This window comes from Amphiura filiformis, chromosome 7 (genome assembly GCF_039555335.1).
Source record: "Amphiura filiformis chromosome 7, Afil_fr2py, whole genome shotgun sequence".
Classification (NCBI taxonomy): domain Eukaryota; kingdom Metazoa; phylum Echinodermata; class Ophiuroidea; order Amphilepidida; family Amphiuridae; genus Amphiura; species Amphiura filiformis.
In genome coordinates this window covers 13,517,845-13,536,870 of record NC_092634.1, presented here as the reverse complement: position 1 = coordinate 13,536,870, position 19,026 = coordinate 13,517,845, and the positions used below count along the sequence as shown (strand labels likewise).

The window sequence follows — 19,026 nt, the reverse complement described above, 5'->3', positions numbered from 1 at the left end:
TATTAATGGTCACACGCCATGCAGTGATTGTACAGTTATGGGAGGATGTTGTTTCAGCTGTCGACTGACAACTATATCATTTTGACCAAATACCTCATACTTTTTAATCTCGTGGCATTTTTCAAACTGTATGCTTTTTTTAAATTGCCTACAATTTTGATACACTCTGTACTTCAGTCTATTTAATTTAAGGAAAAGGTAAAATCATGATATTTCACATCCGTAAAAATGAAACCCTTAAGCAGATGTCTTCACCTCAAAGATATGTTTATTTTATTTACAGCTATTCACAAATAACATAACATAACTTCACAGAAATATGGAATGAAATTATACTTGTTGAGATTAACGGTACTTACTTAACATAAAGTATATTTTAAGTAATTTTGTTATTGTACAGTATTTTGTGTGCTTTAATTAAATGTAACTGCTTGAAGCATTTTATTTTCTCGCTGTCTTACTTACATTCAAATACATAAGAAAGTATCATTGCTTTATAAGATAATACGGTTACAGCAAAAAACGACTCTAGCCTTAACAGTTGATATTCCTTATTGCAATAGTGTTAGAAATACGACTAATGTATAATTTAATGCTCATACGCTCATTATCCACTTGATATTTCAAAATTTGTGATCGATCTGTGACACGTTAAGTATTTTACATTGTTCATTCAACATGTCTAAGTAAGCAAAAGAGAAACCGACATTGGCTTGCCCACATCACACATTATATTACTAAATGTACTAAGACAGAACAGAACGTTGGGAGTCTTATCATTCTTCTTGGAAAGATAAAACGTCAATATCACTTTAAATTTACTACCAACTTGCAAGTGTAGGAGATCTTTTTTCTAAAGATAGAATTGTAGGAGATATTATCTGATATCGCTATGCAAGTATCTGTTGAAGGCGACAACGAGGTCATCAATTGTTGACTACCGCGGTACCTCCATGTCCCAGGTCGACGTAAGATTGTATCTGACAAAAGGTAGCCTACAACTGGATGTTAGTTATGCTAGTAGTAAATTTAAAATGCGGTTGAAGCTCCTTATTTTAACTCATCTTCTACCAACACGTATGACGGATTTTCAGCATTTTGATTCTTGGTAATGTTGCTATGGAGAGTAGTCATATTGGACTATTCCAGTTGAAATCCACACTACCCCTGTGGAAGATTTTGGAAATATCTTCCACATGGGGAGTATGTTTTTTAAATGTAACTGGTCAGAGTTAATCATTTTGAAACCCATACTCCCCCAGTATTATGGCTTTACTTATATCATCCACAACTGGAGTGAGTATTTCAAATGGAAGTTACCCAAATATCTATTCTATTTGAAACTCATACTCCCTCTGTGAAAGACTTTAGCTAAATCTTCCACAGGGGTAGCATGTGGAATGTGGAATGGAATAGCCCATTCGCTGCTTGGTATTGGCAGTAACGTAAACACTAAGCGCAGCCTAAGACTTGAAAACTACTCTTGTTTGCCAGAAAAGTCCATGAATGCCCAGAAAGCCACTAAATATTGCCATTAAATGTTTTAACATTTTGTGCCCAGGTTGATTGGCATTATTTGCCTTTTTTTGGACATTTAAGGACAAAAATGTCGTTTTCTGGACTATGAATTAGAGATCATGCGCAAATGTTATTGTAGGTACATTACCTAGGAACTTAAAAGGTCAGTGGTTTATATATCATCCAATGAAATGTCGTAAATTACGCATTCAAATATCGATTTCTACTTCCTGTATGCGGCAACAGACAGTTTACGTTAAAAGTATCGATGTAACGTAAACAAGCGTAGCCACAAGTATTATGAACTACTTCAAGATCTCTACCAACGACAAGTGCTTGGTAATAGTGGACGCCGTTTTCTATTCATACACCTGTGAAGGCTAATTAACACTGGAGTCATATTCTATTTGGCTAGTTTGTTTATCACTCCCTTCAAATAGCAACTAATGACTCTACATAATTTGAACCTTTTTCAGGGGAGCAAAAACAATCTTATCTAATTTATCTTGAATCAAGTGATAAATAATGCCTTAACGATGGACACAATCATACTATATTAAATATTCCATTGCCAAAGTCAGGATTACTTTAACGTAATTTTATACTAACCCAGGACTAACTCGTCCAAAGTTGGTATACTTTATACTCTTTGTGTACAGTAGTTTCGCCTAACCAAATGTAATAATGCATCTAATACTATCATTATCAATCTCTAACTATTCGCTGTTGTTTATGGAACACCTTTTTTATTTATCTCTATTATCCAAAAACTGGATCGACAGAATCAAGTCAAACTCAAATCAGATGTTGACCCAAACTTCGTATCTATACTTAGAGATACATTTCATTACACTAGGGGCTGGACTACAAGGAATCGAAGCTCTCTAACTTCTGTGGGTGGATTTTAATCAGGTCAAGGAGAGAACGATACTATTTACCGCATATTATATATCCTAAAATGCATTTTTCTGAGAGGTGCTTCCGCTGGCTGAATTCTCACATCCCATGTCAGATGTCACGCATCGTGTACCTGCGCGAAGATAACAGTACGCGATCTCTAAAATAATGCATAATGGCTCATAATACGAAAAGATTCTCAAATTCACCTGTTGGATATATCCTAGCGATAATGCGTTATGTCGATACTCACATCGTCACTAGGCATGTTTGACTGCTCAAGAGTGCGCAGTGACTATGTGCGCACCAATTATGACGTTGTCTTGGTTTCAAAAGCAAAGCCCGGGAAGCAAAGGCTTTCGGGAAATACCGAAGTGGTCTATGGACAAGGATCCAACTCTCAACTGGCCCAACTCTGTCCATCCATTTTCTGTGTTACACTATTAAAATTTAGACACTAATGTAGTCTTCATCAATCTCGAATGCTCATGTATGTTTATTTTCCTTCATTGATATCTGTAAATTAATTCCTTCATTCTCTACCTTGAATAATGCCCATGTATTCATTTGCTTTTCAAGTATTCTACCTATCAAACACACAATTATTTTACAAATGATCTAACCTAATTATGTACATAAATAAGATCAGTAGTTACTCCACGCAAAGTAAAAATAGTATTTGTTTTTTCAACTTAAGCACATACTTTTAAACTTTTGTAAAACCATTTGTCCCATGGGGTGAACGTTTATTCAAAATTATTGTGCAGGTCTTCATCAAAATGTAAACAGAAAAAGTAATGAGTCTTCTGTAATTACTTCCTTCCTTGGCCAGGTCTTCCCAGTACACCAGTTCTCCAGAAAAGATTACCTGCTGAATAACAAACAGAAAAACAACAGTAATATAATTAAACTGACTTAAGCTAACACAAACTTAGGGGCATCATATTTTGTTATTTTTAGACGACAGAATCTTATGGTTCCCTCTCTACTGTCCCTCTGTACTGTAAAAGCCTCTGGGGCCCATGGAAAAAGAGCAGTGCGGGGCTCTTTTAACATCTCCTTTATAATTTTCTCTCTTTTTTCGCTTTTGCTCGGGCCATGGACTTCGTCCGCCCTATCCACCCGCTTGCTATGCCCCTGAGTTTATCCAGGTATCTATCACCTGTTTTCTTCTCTAAATCATAGCGTTTGAGATTATTATACAGCTGCATTGCCTTGTGTTTCCTGTGATTGTCTAAATTACTTTCATTACCAAGTTCATCACAGTTTTAGAATAAAGTAGAATGGGCTTCGCAAAGACTTCAAGGTTCTAAAATGTGTATGGTTTCAAGGTTAGTGTAGGGTAGGGTCATGAGTATTAAGGATCGAAAAAGGAACCAAAGTACACCAGATTTCATATAGGATTGAAGATAAGTGTCCCTTATTTGACAGTCGTATTTTAGTCGTATTAGGCTACACACTTCTTAACCAATTAAGTGCGGTAAGAACTCATTTAACATAGTACCGCCAAACTGCTTCCAGCATGCCACCTGTTACCATCTGTCAACATTTGATAACCAATCACCTCAGGCAAAGGTCACTTTCTGGAAAGCTGGACTGAACAAGCTAGGTCATGTTACTGATTCCTTAATCGGATCTATATTGCCCTTGGCTATATGACAAAAACTGGTAAACTGGTCATTTGAGGGACATGGATAGATTTCCAAGCTGAAATTTTTTAAGGGACCTGCAACCCAATGGATTATCAATTCAATTTTCTCACCCCTTCTGACTTGAGTTTGTTGAGTTTCTTTAACGTTGTTTCTCTTATCTAAAGGTTGCAATTGGTTGTTCATCCTGTCAGTCAATGTTTCTAGTGCTCTTGTGAGAATAACCAGCGCCATCCGTTGCCATGCTGCTTCTTCGTTTGTAGTTACATCTTGTAATGGAAATTCATCTGAGATCAAATAAGAAACACAAAGAAGAAGAAAATCGGTTAACAATAATTTCTTGATTTCTTCACAACGTTTACTTGTAAGAAATGCTAGCAAATTGCTAGGAGTTATTTGGGGGATATTGGACTTCCAAAAAGTTGACTTTTTCGGGGTCATGAAGAAAGTGCGCTTTTTAGAACGTAAGTGGACCATAAGTTGAACATAAGTGGATCATACATTATGTGATTGTCTAAAAATATGGACTTCTGGGGAATAAAAAATTATTTGCGTCACACCTCGCACCATTGACTACTAGCCGAGCTAAAACCGATATCCTCTGGTCGCCAGTTTCATCTTCAGCTTTGTTCGTCAGTCTTTACGTCTATTGTATTATACATTAAAGCAGACGACGAACTCGAACTTGTAACAAACTTTCTCTCTTAGAAAAGCAACATTTTGTCGTAAATAGTTTAGAATACATACATTGTACATAAGCAAAGCAAGCCCATTGTAAGTTAAATGCAAAAAAAAATCAGTTCAGACTGAAAATAATACATTACTAATGTAATAAAACATAAGTAACAAATGTTTGACATCATGAATACGGTAACCCATGGGAACCAACCTTTTTATATATTGTAACTCATTCATTCAAAACTGCAGGCATACATCCAAAAATTACATAGCTCAAATTTTCTGAGTATCAATCTTTGCTTTGAAATACCGAGAAGCCTAATATAAATTCATAGTATAAGTTCAAAAATCGCGGATGTGAATTAGCATAGTTTGGAATATTACGTTACGATCTGGGAATATAATATAGCCACGTTCCAAAATATCATAGTTTAATGTATTTGGAATACAAGGTCACATGTTATTGAACAATGATTGGAAAGATCATTTGTCGGGTTCTGATCACAGCACAATCCGCCCAAATACCAAATCAAATACATCCGCGGATTGGCTGTATTAGCTAGCACTCAGCAGTATGATGATAGTGTAATGATGAACGCATTTATCATTTGATCAAAATCTTACACATCTTACATGAACTGATATTGAGTAGACTCAAAGACGTACAAGAACAACGTTAAATGTCAGAGTACTCTAATTTCCCTAATATCTTGCTTAAACATAGACATCCGGTCATTTCAAATATTGAGTTTTAGTTTTGGTTTTGGCCACGTGGTTTCCTATTATCCTGCCTAAGCTCTTGAGTGACGTCATTATCGATATATTTGTCTGTACGCTTTGTTAGAAACTTAAAATGTGTAGCAAGCCGTTTCGGTTTTCAATTCAGTTAATCGGAAATCAGTTTTGAAGTTATTTTAATCAAATTATACAAAAGAAGATGTTAAATTTCGAAGTGCAATATTCACAAGCAGAGAAGTCGAACAAGTCAATCTACATTTTTGAAAGCGTGATTTAGTTTCGGAAATAGCCTAGGCTTATTTCACTGTGAAAAATATAGACCATCGAAATATTTCCACCGATATAACAAAAGAATACCCTGAGAATAGACACTTGAGTGATATATATACACTTTTATACACTTCTCTATTTATATGCATATCGCATGCATAGGATCAATATAATAGAAAGCTATATGACTTCCAATATCTAGGCTGGTTTAAACGGACTTTTATTTATTACTCGAAAGAAATGAGAAGAGCGAGGGGGAAATGGGTGTGTGTGTGGGGGGGGGGGATGTAAGGGCAGGAGAAAGAGAAACAGAGGGGAGAGAGTATAAGAAGTGGGAAGGAAAGGAGTGGGAGAGGAGAACTTGAGAGTGGAGTGGAATTTAGTGTGTAGGGGAGAGGGGATATCGAAGGCGGGGGAAGGAGGTTATCTAGGTGGAGTGAGGGGAGCCTAGGTAAGAGGTATGGGTTGTGCCTTCCAGGGAACAATAAACTAATTCATAATCAAAATCATCTCCGTCATCATGCATCGTTTTGTTTCAAACAAACAAACAAACAAACAAGTTTTTATGACGCTTAATATACTTCCAGCACCCATGCCACACCAGCCCCCTGTTACCGCCACGTGTGATTGATATCCGGTCCATATATAATTATTTACATTCAATATAAACACAACCGTGTATTATATCCGATATTTGCTTAACACAATCATGACAATAAGCTATTATATACTTATGGTCCTACACTAAAGTTGAATTTATTACTCTATCACTGAGCGAGAAGTGGTTGGTACTTGACCAATGAGATAGTGGCGCTTTCCCAACGAAACAAAAAGCGCCCTACTTCATTGGGTAAAAACCAATCGCTGTCGCTCAGCTATGTATATAGTATAAATTTAGCTTGAGACGTTATGATTGCAGACAAGATCTGCCCTCTTTTTTTTACCCCCCTGATTTTTAGTTTCTGAACAAAAGAGCAACTAAAACGTATAATTTGAGACGAGGGAGCGTTGGTGTGTAAGTATAGTTAGTAATATTTCTCTGCAGCATTTATCGCACACAGCAATGATTTGGATACCCAATAAAGTAAGGTGATTGTTTCACCTGTGCTAAACGTAATTAATAATATAACGGTGCCAAATAAAAACTTACGGAATAGGGTATAATTATTGACTTTATCTTAATCATTGAACTTAATGTACATAATATTGCGTTACACCATATTACTTAATATTAATCTGTTCATATCCAAATGCTGCTCAGGTGGACACTACTAAAGGCATCTCCATAAAATAGGAAAGGCAAAGAAGGCGCCTTGCCTTGATTGTAACTAACACCTGTCATGTCCACCACACACACCCCATACAAATGGAATCACACAACAGGTATTTCTTAGCGTTCTTAGACAACTACTGTCATTTCATCTTCAGTGTAGAATGCGTGTTCCGGAAATTAAAAAGAAATCTGAAACACTGAGTATACAATGTCCACACGTTAAACAAATTTGCCATGATGACCAGAGCTGTGTGTTCACCAGACAGATAAAACTGTAATTTGTAGCAAATTTTCAGTTATGGGATTGGATTATATCACCAATTTGGATCGATGGTGTTGCATTACGGATGTGAGATGTACTTTTAACCATAATGGCAAACACTTGTACTTTCAATATCCGACGCTTTTCTACTCTATGGAATGCCGTAAGCTACCGTATAAACTACTCATATCCACAGTTACCTTTAGTCTATATCTACCTCCAGTAGATTTAGTCTATATCTACCTCCAGTAGATATAGACTATATATCTAACTCCAGTCAGCAGCACTAACTTTGAAGTTCAGCGGGTGCTGCTGCGTTGCGTTGGGTTTCGTAGTGTCAGATTCGAATTACGCGCGCTATACATAATCCCGCCTAAAAGCCGTCCATCATATGAACATTTTGACCCTTCGTATTGAAGATATAAATTTTTTTCCAAAAACATCAACAAAATTTAGCTGTTTCAGGGAAAAATAATAATTAGTCATAAAATTTGTATAAGGCCAATCTTAAATCTTAAACGTTGGGTTTCGTAGTGTCAGATTCGAATTACGCGCGCTATACATAATCCCGCCTAAAAGCCGTCCATCATATGAACATTTTGACCCTTCGTATTGAAGATATAAATTTTTTTCCAAAAACATCAACAAAATTTAGCTGTTTCGGGGAAAATAATAATTAGTCATAAAATTTGTATAAGGCCAATCTTAAATCTTAAATTAAATCTTAAAATTATATCGCAAATTTCTCAAAATCAAAATTATTTGATATCGGAAGGATATTTCTCGTATTCAGACATTTTTTGTGTCTGATGTGCTAAAAAATAAACAAAAATGTGTGTTCGAACGTCCTATCCGAGTTTGAAAAAAAAAAAAACCCCAACATGATGGAACCCCAATTTCTGATAACTTGCAAATAAGTAGTATGTTCTTGGTTTAAGGGGGTACTACACCCCTGTGGTTAATTTGTAACCATTTTTGTATTTTTCTCAAAAAATAATAACACACTGGTAAAAAAAGTTATGTATATTATTGGGGCAAGGAATCCAATTACTACACTGAAATTTCAGTGACTCAAGACACGCGGTTCAGTATATATGATAGGAAATGAGGTACATCCTAGCGGTACCTTATTTCTTATCATTAATAATGAACCGCTTGTCTTGGGTCACTGAAATTTCACAACTATACAAAACTTTTGTTACCAGTGTGTTATTATTTTTTGAGAAAAATGCAAAAATAGACACAAATTTATCGAGGGGTGTAGTACCCCTTAAGGTAACAATAATTCACACCCAAGGGTGTGCAGCACCCATACAGAAAGTGTCCAGATTATAGTCTGGAAAATTGAACTTCGCTTGAAGACGGAGATTATCACGCTTACAGCGGTATTAAAGGATGGCCTGGATAATGTAAAAGCAATTTTGCTGATTGATCTTCATATTTGTGTGGTTAGTGAAGAAAATTTGTTTGATTGCGCCCGTTATTTCTTGATTATTTATATTTAGACAAAGTTTATGCGTTGTATAGGATGGGAATTGTATCCGTGCTTAGAATTACATCCGTATACTACAGTAATCACTATCATGACTATTGGACAAATATGTCTCATTTCTACACTGTATTAAAGGTCCCAAGGGTATTATTCGCATGTTGCATAAGGAAATCTAGTTTGTAGGCCATTCATTCTTAGCAATTATCAAATGATATACTTTATCAGTTCGTATCGTTTCAAAACCTGAGTTATTTGAACTTGTTAGTTACACCAAAGTTGTATAAATGTAAAATGAAAAGTTATTACTTTATTGTACTGTATGGAACTTGTCATACAAATTAGTGTCGTCAATTGAAGCCATGTTGTAACCAGTGGCGGCGCCACGGGGCATGGGGGGGGGGGGCAAATGGCCCCAGTCAGAACTCTTGCCTCCTGTTGCCCCCCAGTAAAACCAAAAATTACGAGAAATTCCCTTTTACGACAAAATTGATGATTTTGCCCCCTGAAATTCACTTTGCCCCTCAATGCCCCCCGAAAAAAAAATTCTGGCGCCGCCACTGGTTGTAACATTTAGTATTGAAGATATGCATTTTTTTCCTTTTGGGAAAAATTGTACATCTTCAATACGAACGGTCAACATTTTCAATGATGGATAAAGTTTACTTCGAGGACTGTTAAATATAAAAAATATCAATTATTAACAATTTACCATAAAATTTGTATTATATCGCGAATTTCACAAAAAATTAAAATTATTTGACATAAGAATGACATTCCTCGTATTCAGAATGCAATTTGATGTGTCTGATACGCTCTCAAGTCCCACAAGGCTCTCAAGTCCCGATTCCTTAACATTCCATGGTTACCTTACTACTACGTGTTTATTGACAAAAAGTCCAATTAGCTACTCATAAAATTCTCTCACTATCTTTGATGAAAAATAACCGTCATTTGGTACATCACACAAAGAGAAGCATGTATCAATGAATGAATAAAAGAATGTAATTCGAATGTTTTTTCAAATTGTCGACAAGAAATTGTCGATACAGAGCTCTACCTTCGTTCGAATTATGGTAAAGTGATATTTAATATCTGATTAAAACGTAATATGTATCTGGCGTACGTGCATTGCTGTATTGAAGCTATGAGATATTGAAATTGAATTAATATGCAACGTGATATGATACGTCAAAACATTAATTGAAATATTATGTATAAGATAAAATTTTATGTCCCTTTAAAGTTATTTAATCTGAACCTATTTTATTTCTATGCTTTGAGAAAAAAATCAAATTATCTTCCAAATGCCTCTATTTTTGGTTGTTACATAACTGTGTCTATCATTTCTTTTTTGTATAGTGTATTTCAACAATCTAGTTAAGCTTTTATATATAACTCTCTATAGTGTTATGTTGAAGTGTGTTCTTGCTTTAAAAAGACCACCTATAAATAAAAAATAAGACGCGCTTAGAAGAAGTTTTTACTTCATTAGACAGCTCCAATTTCACCCTGTTTATTAATTGTTACAATTCGTTTATTACTTATGCTGGTCTCACAATATTTTCCACGCAATTTGACGACATGATATATCCGTTCACACACACATACACACGCTTTGAATTTGTTTTCCGAGGCCAATAATGACACTTTACAAAAATATTTGTTGTATGGAGCTTATTCTTTTTCGCATGAAATGTACCAATTCTTATTGGAGCGCCATCGCACTCTAGCACATTTAAACATGAATTTACAAATGGAAACATAACATGATAACATGCATATGCAGATATACCAGAGTAAAAACTCCGGACATAACTGCCTGTGCGGGGACTTGAACCCCAGACCTCTCGCTTGTCGGGCGAGCGCTCTACCACTGAGCTAAACAGATTGAAATATGACTCAAGTCTGGTACTTATGGATATGAGCAGTCAAGGGTGAATAATACAAACAACACATTACATACCAGTGTACGAGATCAATTAATGATGCTTACCCGCCAGCCTAATAATCATATAAACAGAGGAAGAGGCTTGCGCATCATACACTGGAACATGGAAACATTCAAACATTAAAAACTAGCGCACGAGATCAAATTAATGATGCTTAATCGTTATTCTTAATATATCAATACCGTATACAGAGAAGAATTAGGCAAATTTAAATTGAAAATGTATCCAATATCCTGTCGATTTAACATTACGTACTGGATGGCAATGTTCTTTGCATAAACTAAGTGAGATTAGGCTGTTCATTGGGATAGAAGGTGTCACCTGCGGTGACATCATTTGCGTATTCATGTGCTTTACAATGGCGGAAACACGGAAATCCGTTTGTATGAATTCAGGGACGAAGAAATGTTTGTCCACATATGGTTTAATTTGTTTCTGCAACGTACCAGGGAATTGGTGATGAGAGAACGTGGAGGAGATTATCAGGTTTAGAAGACAAAGAGTTTTCAGGGTCTGGGGGACTCCGGATGTCCATTATTCCACTATTGTGAACACTGGATATAGGTGCATGACGTCATCACAGGTGACACCTTCCATCCCATTGATTAGCATGAACTTACTGTTTTCATGCAAAGAACATTGCCATCTAGTAGGTACCTCACAACAAGAGAAGCATGTATCAATGAATGAATAAAAGAATGTAATTCGAATGGTTTTTCAAATTGTCGACCAGAAATTGTCGATACAGAGCTCTACCTTCGTTCGAATTATGGTACAGTGATATTTAATATCTGATTAAAACGTAATATGTATCTGGCGTACGTGCATTGCAGTATTGGGGCTATGAGATATTGAAATTGAATTAATATGCAACGTGATATGATACGTCAAAACATTAATTGAAATATTATGTATCAGATAAAATTTTATGTCCCTTTAAAGTTATTTAATCTGAACCTATTTTATTTCTATGCTTTGAGAAAAAAATCAAATTATCTTCCAAATGCCTCTATTTTTGGTTGTTACATAACTGTGTCTATCATTTCTTTTTTGTATAGTGTATTTCAACAATCTAGTTAAGCTTTTATATATAACTCTCTATAGTGTTATGTTGAAGTGTGTTCTTGCTTTAAAAAGACCACCTATAAATAAAAAATAAAACGCGCTTAGAAGAAGTTTCTACTTCATTAGACAGCTCCAATTTCACCCTGTTTATTAATTGTTACAATTCGTTTATTACTTATGCTGGTCTCACAATATTTTCCACGCAATTTGACGACATGATATATCCGTTCACACACACACATACACACGCTTTGAATTTGTTTTCCGAGGCCAATAATGACACTTTACAAAAATATTTGTTGTATGGAGCTTATTCTTTTTCGCATGAAATGTAGCAATTCTTATTAGAGCGCCATCGCACTCTAGCACATTTAAACATGAATAACTGCCTGTGCGGGGACTTGAACCCCAGACCTCTCGCTTGTCGGGCGAGCGCTCTACCACTGAGCTAAACAGATTGAAATATGACTCAAGTCTGGTACATATGGATATGAGCAGTCAAGGGTGAACAATAGAAACAACACATTACATACCAGTGTACGAGATCAATTAATGTTGCTTACCCGCCAGCCTAATAATCATATAAACAGAGGAAGAGGCTTACGCATCATACACTGGAACATGGAAACATTCAAACATTACAAACTAGCGCACGAGATTAAATTAATGATGCTTAATCGTTATTCTATCAATATACAGAGAAGAATTAGGCAAATTTAAATTGAAAATGTATCCAATATCCTGTCGATTTAACATTACGTACTGGATGGCAATGTTCTTTGCATAAACTAAGTGAGATTAGGCTGTTCATTGGGATAGAACGTGTCACCTGCGGTGACATCATGTGCGTATTCATGTGCTTTACAATGGCGGAAACACGGAAATCCGTTTGTATGAATTCAGCGACGAAGAAATGTTTGTCCACATATGGTTTAATTTGTTTCTGCAACGTACCAGGGAATTGGTGATGAGAGAACGTGGAGGAGATTATCAGGTTTAGAAGACAAAGAGTTTTCAGGGTCTGGGGGACTCCGGATGTCCATTATTCCGCTATTGTGAGCACTGGATATAGGTGCATGACGTCATCACAGGTGACACCTTCCATCCCATTGATTAGCATGAACTTACTGTTTTCATGCAAAGAACTTTGCCATCTAGTAGGTAATGTGAAATCGACAGGATATTGTATGAATATTCAACTTGTTTGTATTTTTCCCTCAAATGAGACCAATAACAAATAGCTTTCTATGGGAGAGTCAGGAATTTACACCTTTTGTTATATCTAAATCAGGCATATAAGGATGCATCGCTATAACTGAAAATTGTTGGAAATATCCCACAAAACATGGGCATATTTCAAACAGGGAGACGCCTTTACTAAGATTGAAAGTCACTTAAAAATATTCACACAGTATGGTATATCTTGGTTACGCCACGCAACTTGTCTCACATTATTTTACTTTTACTATTCTAGCAACACGGTTTTTGATTCAAAATTGGTAGCAAATATTGAATATGAAATCACCATGATGTAAATCATAATTGAAAATTCATTTTAATTTCATTGAAGTAATGATAACGTGTATATAGTACAATACCCACAACCGAGGAAGAATAGTTTTAGCAACACACGTTTCAAATGTTGGCAATCTTCCAAATTGCGTTTGATTGGAATGGAGTAACATCTGGTCATCTACGTGATATTCGGGCTCCTTTGAATAGATCTGAGCACAGAAAGGGGAATATTCACCTGTCGCGCACCTGAATGTAGTCATAAAATACAATTCGTGTTTTAGTTGTATCTTTGTTCTTTTTATGACAGTGTTTAATGCAAACCTATTTTGTTAACACCAGTATACCCAGTCCTGCCCCTTGTTTGTAGTTGTCAACTATAATTATCGTCATCAGCAACCTCTAGGGTGATCATACATTTCGTGTTGTGCTCTTTTGGGTTCCCCACCAATGTTTTCTTTCATTATGGTGAAAATGCTGAAACTGAAACTTATGCTGAAACTGAAATATCAATTTTCTCATAAGACCTTTGCGAAAGGTCTACCGTGAACTCCGTTTTGCATTAAAATTCCTTTAACATGTTGACCATCAAACATTTGTAGTAAAGATTCCCCAATCGGATCAATTCTAGGTTATCAGCATGATCTCTGATCTTTGAATAACTGGGTCGTTGTGGGTCATGATATTTTAGCCCGGTGTGTACAACTAGGACGGTGTACAGTACATTGATCAAATCTTACAGTTTAAAGACGGTGGTTAATAGAAGGGACATTTTTTGAATGACAAATCAACAGGTACCAATCTTTGTACCAATTATAACAGTTACGATCCAACAGCCTTAAATGTACTCTGCTATTACGTAGACGCTGTACCAATTTGGTAGCGTATGACCTTTGATATCTCTATTGTAACAATCTTGGTCCTTTCAATTTACGCAAATGTCCTGGCACATGTACTATGTTTCAGCGCGGCGGTTATCAAAAGATAACCACTGCCCGATAATCTTCCTATTGTCTGAATCAAACTCAATCTTCAAATAATGATCACATAAGGAATGACGGCCAATTATAGATGACTTGAAGTCTGATTTCCGCAGTTTATACATTTTACGTAGCTTTTACGCTCGATGCACTGGTAACATTAAAGGGAGTCTCCGGCAATCATAACATTATGCCTTATATGTTAGACAAATATTTATCAAGCACAAATCACATGGTTATATCTAAAACAAACTCATATTGACCATAAAAACGAATAAAAACAGTCGGCTCTCAACACGCGATATTCAAAATTCCCGCGCCGAAATTGTCTAAGTGCAATGGCGTAATCTTAATTTGTGCTCAATTGTCGTCAGCCTTCATTGTATTACTGGGACATCATTGCACTGGACAATTTCGGCGCCCGGGAATTGTGAATATCACGTGTTGAGTACCGAATGTTTTTATTCGTTTTTATGGTCAGTATGAGTTTGTTTTAAATAAAACCACGTGATTCACATGTTCAAATCAATGTAAAGAAAAGGATACACGTGACTAGCATAAAAGAGACATACCTTTACAGTACATTTGATAGTAATGATACAATAAAAAGCAAAAAGTCTACCAAATCCATTTAAGCAATTTGTAGAATTCTGATTTGATTAATTTGAATACCACATGCGGATATCAGTAATTGATTAACTTAGGCACCGATAATAGCACGACTCAAAGAGCTTTGCAAATTGGGATTTCAATTAAACATGATCTCAGTCGGAAACATTCTCTTAATCGGTTAATTATTGTTCATTTCTTGGTTCAAAAGGTCGTTAAATGTTAAAACATAATAAAACTCTAAATCTTGCTACAGATACTAATCTTCGTTAAGGCTACATGAATAATATAACACACAAAAAAAGTAAGAAACCGCCCTATTACCAATTCTAGACGAGATACGATGGCGGCGTACTGATTGACTCGTTAAAGTATTAAGTAAGTGAGATATAATATGGCAGAGGTTGGCTTGTAAGACCAAGTTTCTTGACACTGTTATTTGAAATCACTTGATGTGTAAATTAACCGAGAAACAACATACTGACGTCGAGCCCTAATATCGTAAAAGGGCGTAACTTCTATTTGCATCACTAATAAGTTATTTCTTTTTGCTTTGGTTGAGGCTAACTTTTGTAATTTTTCTCACTTGGAAAAATGTGGTAACATGCAGAGAGATGAAACCAATGGTACTTCTTTTTGCCATATATTGGTTACAGAGGATGATTTAAGGAAGCCCCATCATGCACTGTAAAAGTGTTATCACTAGAGTTTCAACTGCCACTTTACTTTTCAAATCCCATTGAACTCTGTGCAAAAGATGTTGTTTTAGAATTGCCCGTGTGTCATTATTACTTGGTCGATTTCAGATCTAAAGTGATGTATGCATGAAGGATAATTCACACATGTGAAATCGACCAACTTTTTGAAGGTGTTTTTATTGTAAATATATCTGTCCAAATTCAAATTTAACCATGCACGTGTGTATGCAGTGGGCGGGCAGTGGTGTCATGTTCACTCACACAGCTGTGCTAACCGCAAGACTTGCTGGGAAGTGCTTAAATCATCCTCTGTATTGGTTAATTGATGGCACATACTTTGGCAAAGAACGTATCTTCCTCTTATTCCCTCTACATGAAACATCCTTTTGCCACGTGATGGTCATCATAAAAAGTTAACCAAAACTACAGCAAACAAATGTAACATGCTATGATGCTAGTGAAGTAAGTAGAGGATACACCCACAGACTACTACAGACCATGTATCAACAGTCAAAGTCCCCAGTCAGTCATGAGCACGCTCAAACGCTGCTCTGTGTGAAAGTAAATATGCATAACAACCAGTGCGCGTAATGCTCCGTGGCCAATTATGCATACTTATTAGCTCATGACATTCCCCTGTTTGAAGAGCTCTCATTTTTTTGTTTTAACATGAAAAATTACGAAACTTTCAAATTATGATGCCAACCCAATGAACTTGCACGTTGCGAAAAAAGAAGTAGATCCAAGTTTATTCGGATGAATAAATAGCGTGTGTTTTGAACTAGCACATTTCAGTACAAATGTCGGAAAAAACACAGTATTAAATTGCATTTTTCTGCGGTAATTGAAATAACACATTCGTATAATTCAAAAATTTGACCGATACAAAGGTTTTGAATACAAATACCTCTAAAAATCCGTACGAATTGGCGTAAATCGACCAGGAGGTAGACACTTTTATGGGAAGGTAAAATGAGGTTCGAGAACAATCAGCCCATGACATTTCCCTGTTTGAAGAGCTCTAATTTCTTTATTTTAACACGAAAAATTATCACTCTCTCAAATTAGCATTCCAAACTAGTGAACTTGCATGTCACAAAAAAAGAAGGAAATCAAAGATTATTTAGATGAAAAATAAACGTGTGTTTTGAAATAAACAATTTCAGTAAAAAGTTGGGAAAAAAAGCATCATACTTAAACTGAATTTTGTATTTGTAATTTAAATAACACAATCGTAAAAATCACAAATATGAAAGATAAAACGGTTTTGTACACAAATGCCACGAAAATGTTGTACAAATTGACGTAAATCACCCGGGAGGTAGACAGTTATCGGCGAAGATGAAATGAGCTTTGAAAATATTCAGGTTTTTTAAAACTTTTTGTTTACTTATTTATGCTTTGGCGAACTTAAACGCGCATCACACTGTACACCACTTGCATACCGCGAGCGTCACGCAAATTTAAGCGCGCGCCGGCGCGGTATTTGTGTTAGGGCGCGTACAACCCGAATGTTGATTGATAGGTGACGCAAAAAACACCACGAGAAAGGCCTGTAATTCGGTAAAATTCGCATTTTTCCATCATTTTGAAGAACAATTTAGACACTTAATCTAAATAACACATACCTATAAATATACCAAACGAAGCGGAATTATGTGAACTACGTGAAAATTAAGTCAAAAAAGTTCATGATTAGGTAAATCGGAGGGGAGGTAGACGAATGTCGCCTAAGGTTTTCAATTTGGAAAAATTGAACAAAAAGTTAGTGTCATTTAAATGATCAAAAACAACAAAAATAAAGCAAACTTGGTCTCGTTTTTTGTCACGTAATGAAATGTACATGTCTCCTTAGCAATTTGGAAGCAATTTTGAAATGTTTTTCAGAAAACAGATGACAGTATATACCTTATCTTTCAGGTCAGCCAGTGCTGAGCGTGTTTTTGTCTAAATTATTGTACACGGATTGCGAGCGAGAAACCATGAGATTCTTCGAGATCCTCATTTCACAACTAGCCGATTCAGCTCATTAGCGACCGTGCTCGCGACTGACTGTCCCCGTGTATTGTATCCAGTAAATTCTCGCATATTCATGAGGGCCGATTGATCGTGCCGTGTCTAACAATCACGCCAGCGTTGCGTGCCTTCGCGTATACGCGATAGAGCTTTGCTTATCTTCGCGATTACGCGATAGACCGTAAAACCACGCGATAAGTGCGTAGCAGTATTGCTTGTCGCATTTCATGCAACAATCGGTCCTCATTATCGGGTGATGCTGAGACTTTGACTGCTTGTACGCGGTCTGTTATATTTTTCGTCCATGGATACACCCTTTTAACGTATTACGGCAGAATTGACTTCAGCGACTGAAAACTACCCGGTGCAATAGTAGTAATATTACGACCTCGTTTATGTATAGTTAGTAATTATAGACAGTGAAATGTGGTAATTAAATCAAGAACTGATTAAATTTAACAAGTGGGTCCTTGGCAGTCGAGAATCACGTAATATAAACGGAACGTGCTTTGTGACGATGGAATAGAATTCAGACCCATGAAGGTGATACACATTTAGTGAAAGAGTCAATTAAAATGTGTAATATTTATAAATATTAATAAGATAAATATGAAAGAACGTTTGACGTACTACCTATTTTCGATACGGATTACCACGTAAAGGTTGCTTTTTTTAGAGTAATTTTTTTTGTCGTAATCAGTTAAATTTAGTGGTTTTCTTATAATATTGTCAAAAACAATTTTAAAAAGAGGTTTTATCAGCATTGTCAAGTAAAAATTCTTTGGTTGTGTTAAATAGGAGGAAATGAAATAAAGCTAACGGAAGTACATATTATTGTATGTCACTCCGGTTTTATGTGTGTTACATATATGAAAATGGAGTAAATTATTAAAACGAGTAAAATATTAATTCTGCGATTTAATTAGCTGCAAGCTGATGCAAAATGCACCTTCAAAGAGAATACATCTCGTTCAAACAACTCTTGCTAACTTTATGATTACATCAATAGATCGTTTCTCTCATTGAAGAATAATAAGAATGTATCGTTAACAATTTTCGAAAAACAAATAGTTTGCGAATTAACAAGGCTAAGGATGTATATGTACTGTGAGTAGACGGAGTATGTTTTCAATTCCTCATCGTATCTCGTTTTCTAGTTCACAGATCGTAATCGGTACTTTGGTGAGCAACCTCGAGTACTTTACAAATATTAGCTTACAATTTGACTTCCATTTGAATAAGGCCTCTGCAGATAGAAGATTAAATATTTCTAGTTCCATTGTAATTAGTTTTGATCAGTATACCAGAAAAGGAAGAACGAACAACAAATAGAAATTTAAAGAAAATTCGTTCCGTGTCATATTCAAGTAAAACAAAAACGGTAGATTATTTTCACATTGGTTACTTAATCAATAAACAA

At 35.8% G+C, this 19,026-nt stretch overlaps 1 protein-coding gene across 2 annotated transcripts in view; it reads right to left on the bottom strand.

Annotated features, from left to right (window-relative positions):
• Positions 1-248: 248 nt before the first annotated feature.
• Positions 249-19,026, bottom strand: part of LOC140156763 (uncharacterized) — a 58,976-nt gene continuing 40,198 nt past the window's right edge. Inside the window, exons 2-3 of one of the 2 annotated variants that reach the window (XM_072179724.1) lie at positions 4,178-4,351; positions 249-3,283 (exon numbers count right to left, since the gene is read on the bottom strand). In XM_072179724.1, coding sequence (XP_072035825.1) covers positions 3,228-3,283; positions 4,178-4,351 — 230 coding nt within the window. In that variant the 3' untranslated portion in view covers positions 249-3,227. Of the gene's footprint in view, positions 3,287-4,177; positions 4,352-19,026 lie in introns of both variants that reach the window. The other variant, XM_072179723.1, reaches the window with a different exon arrangement.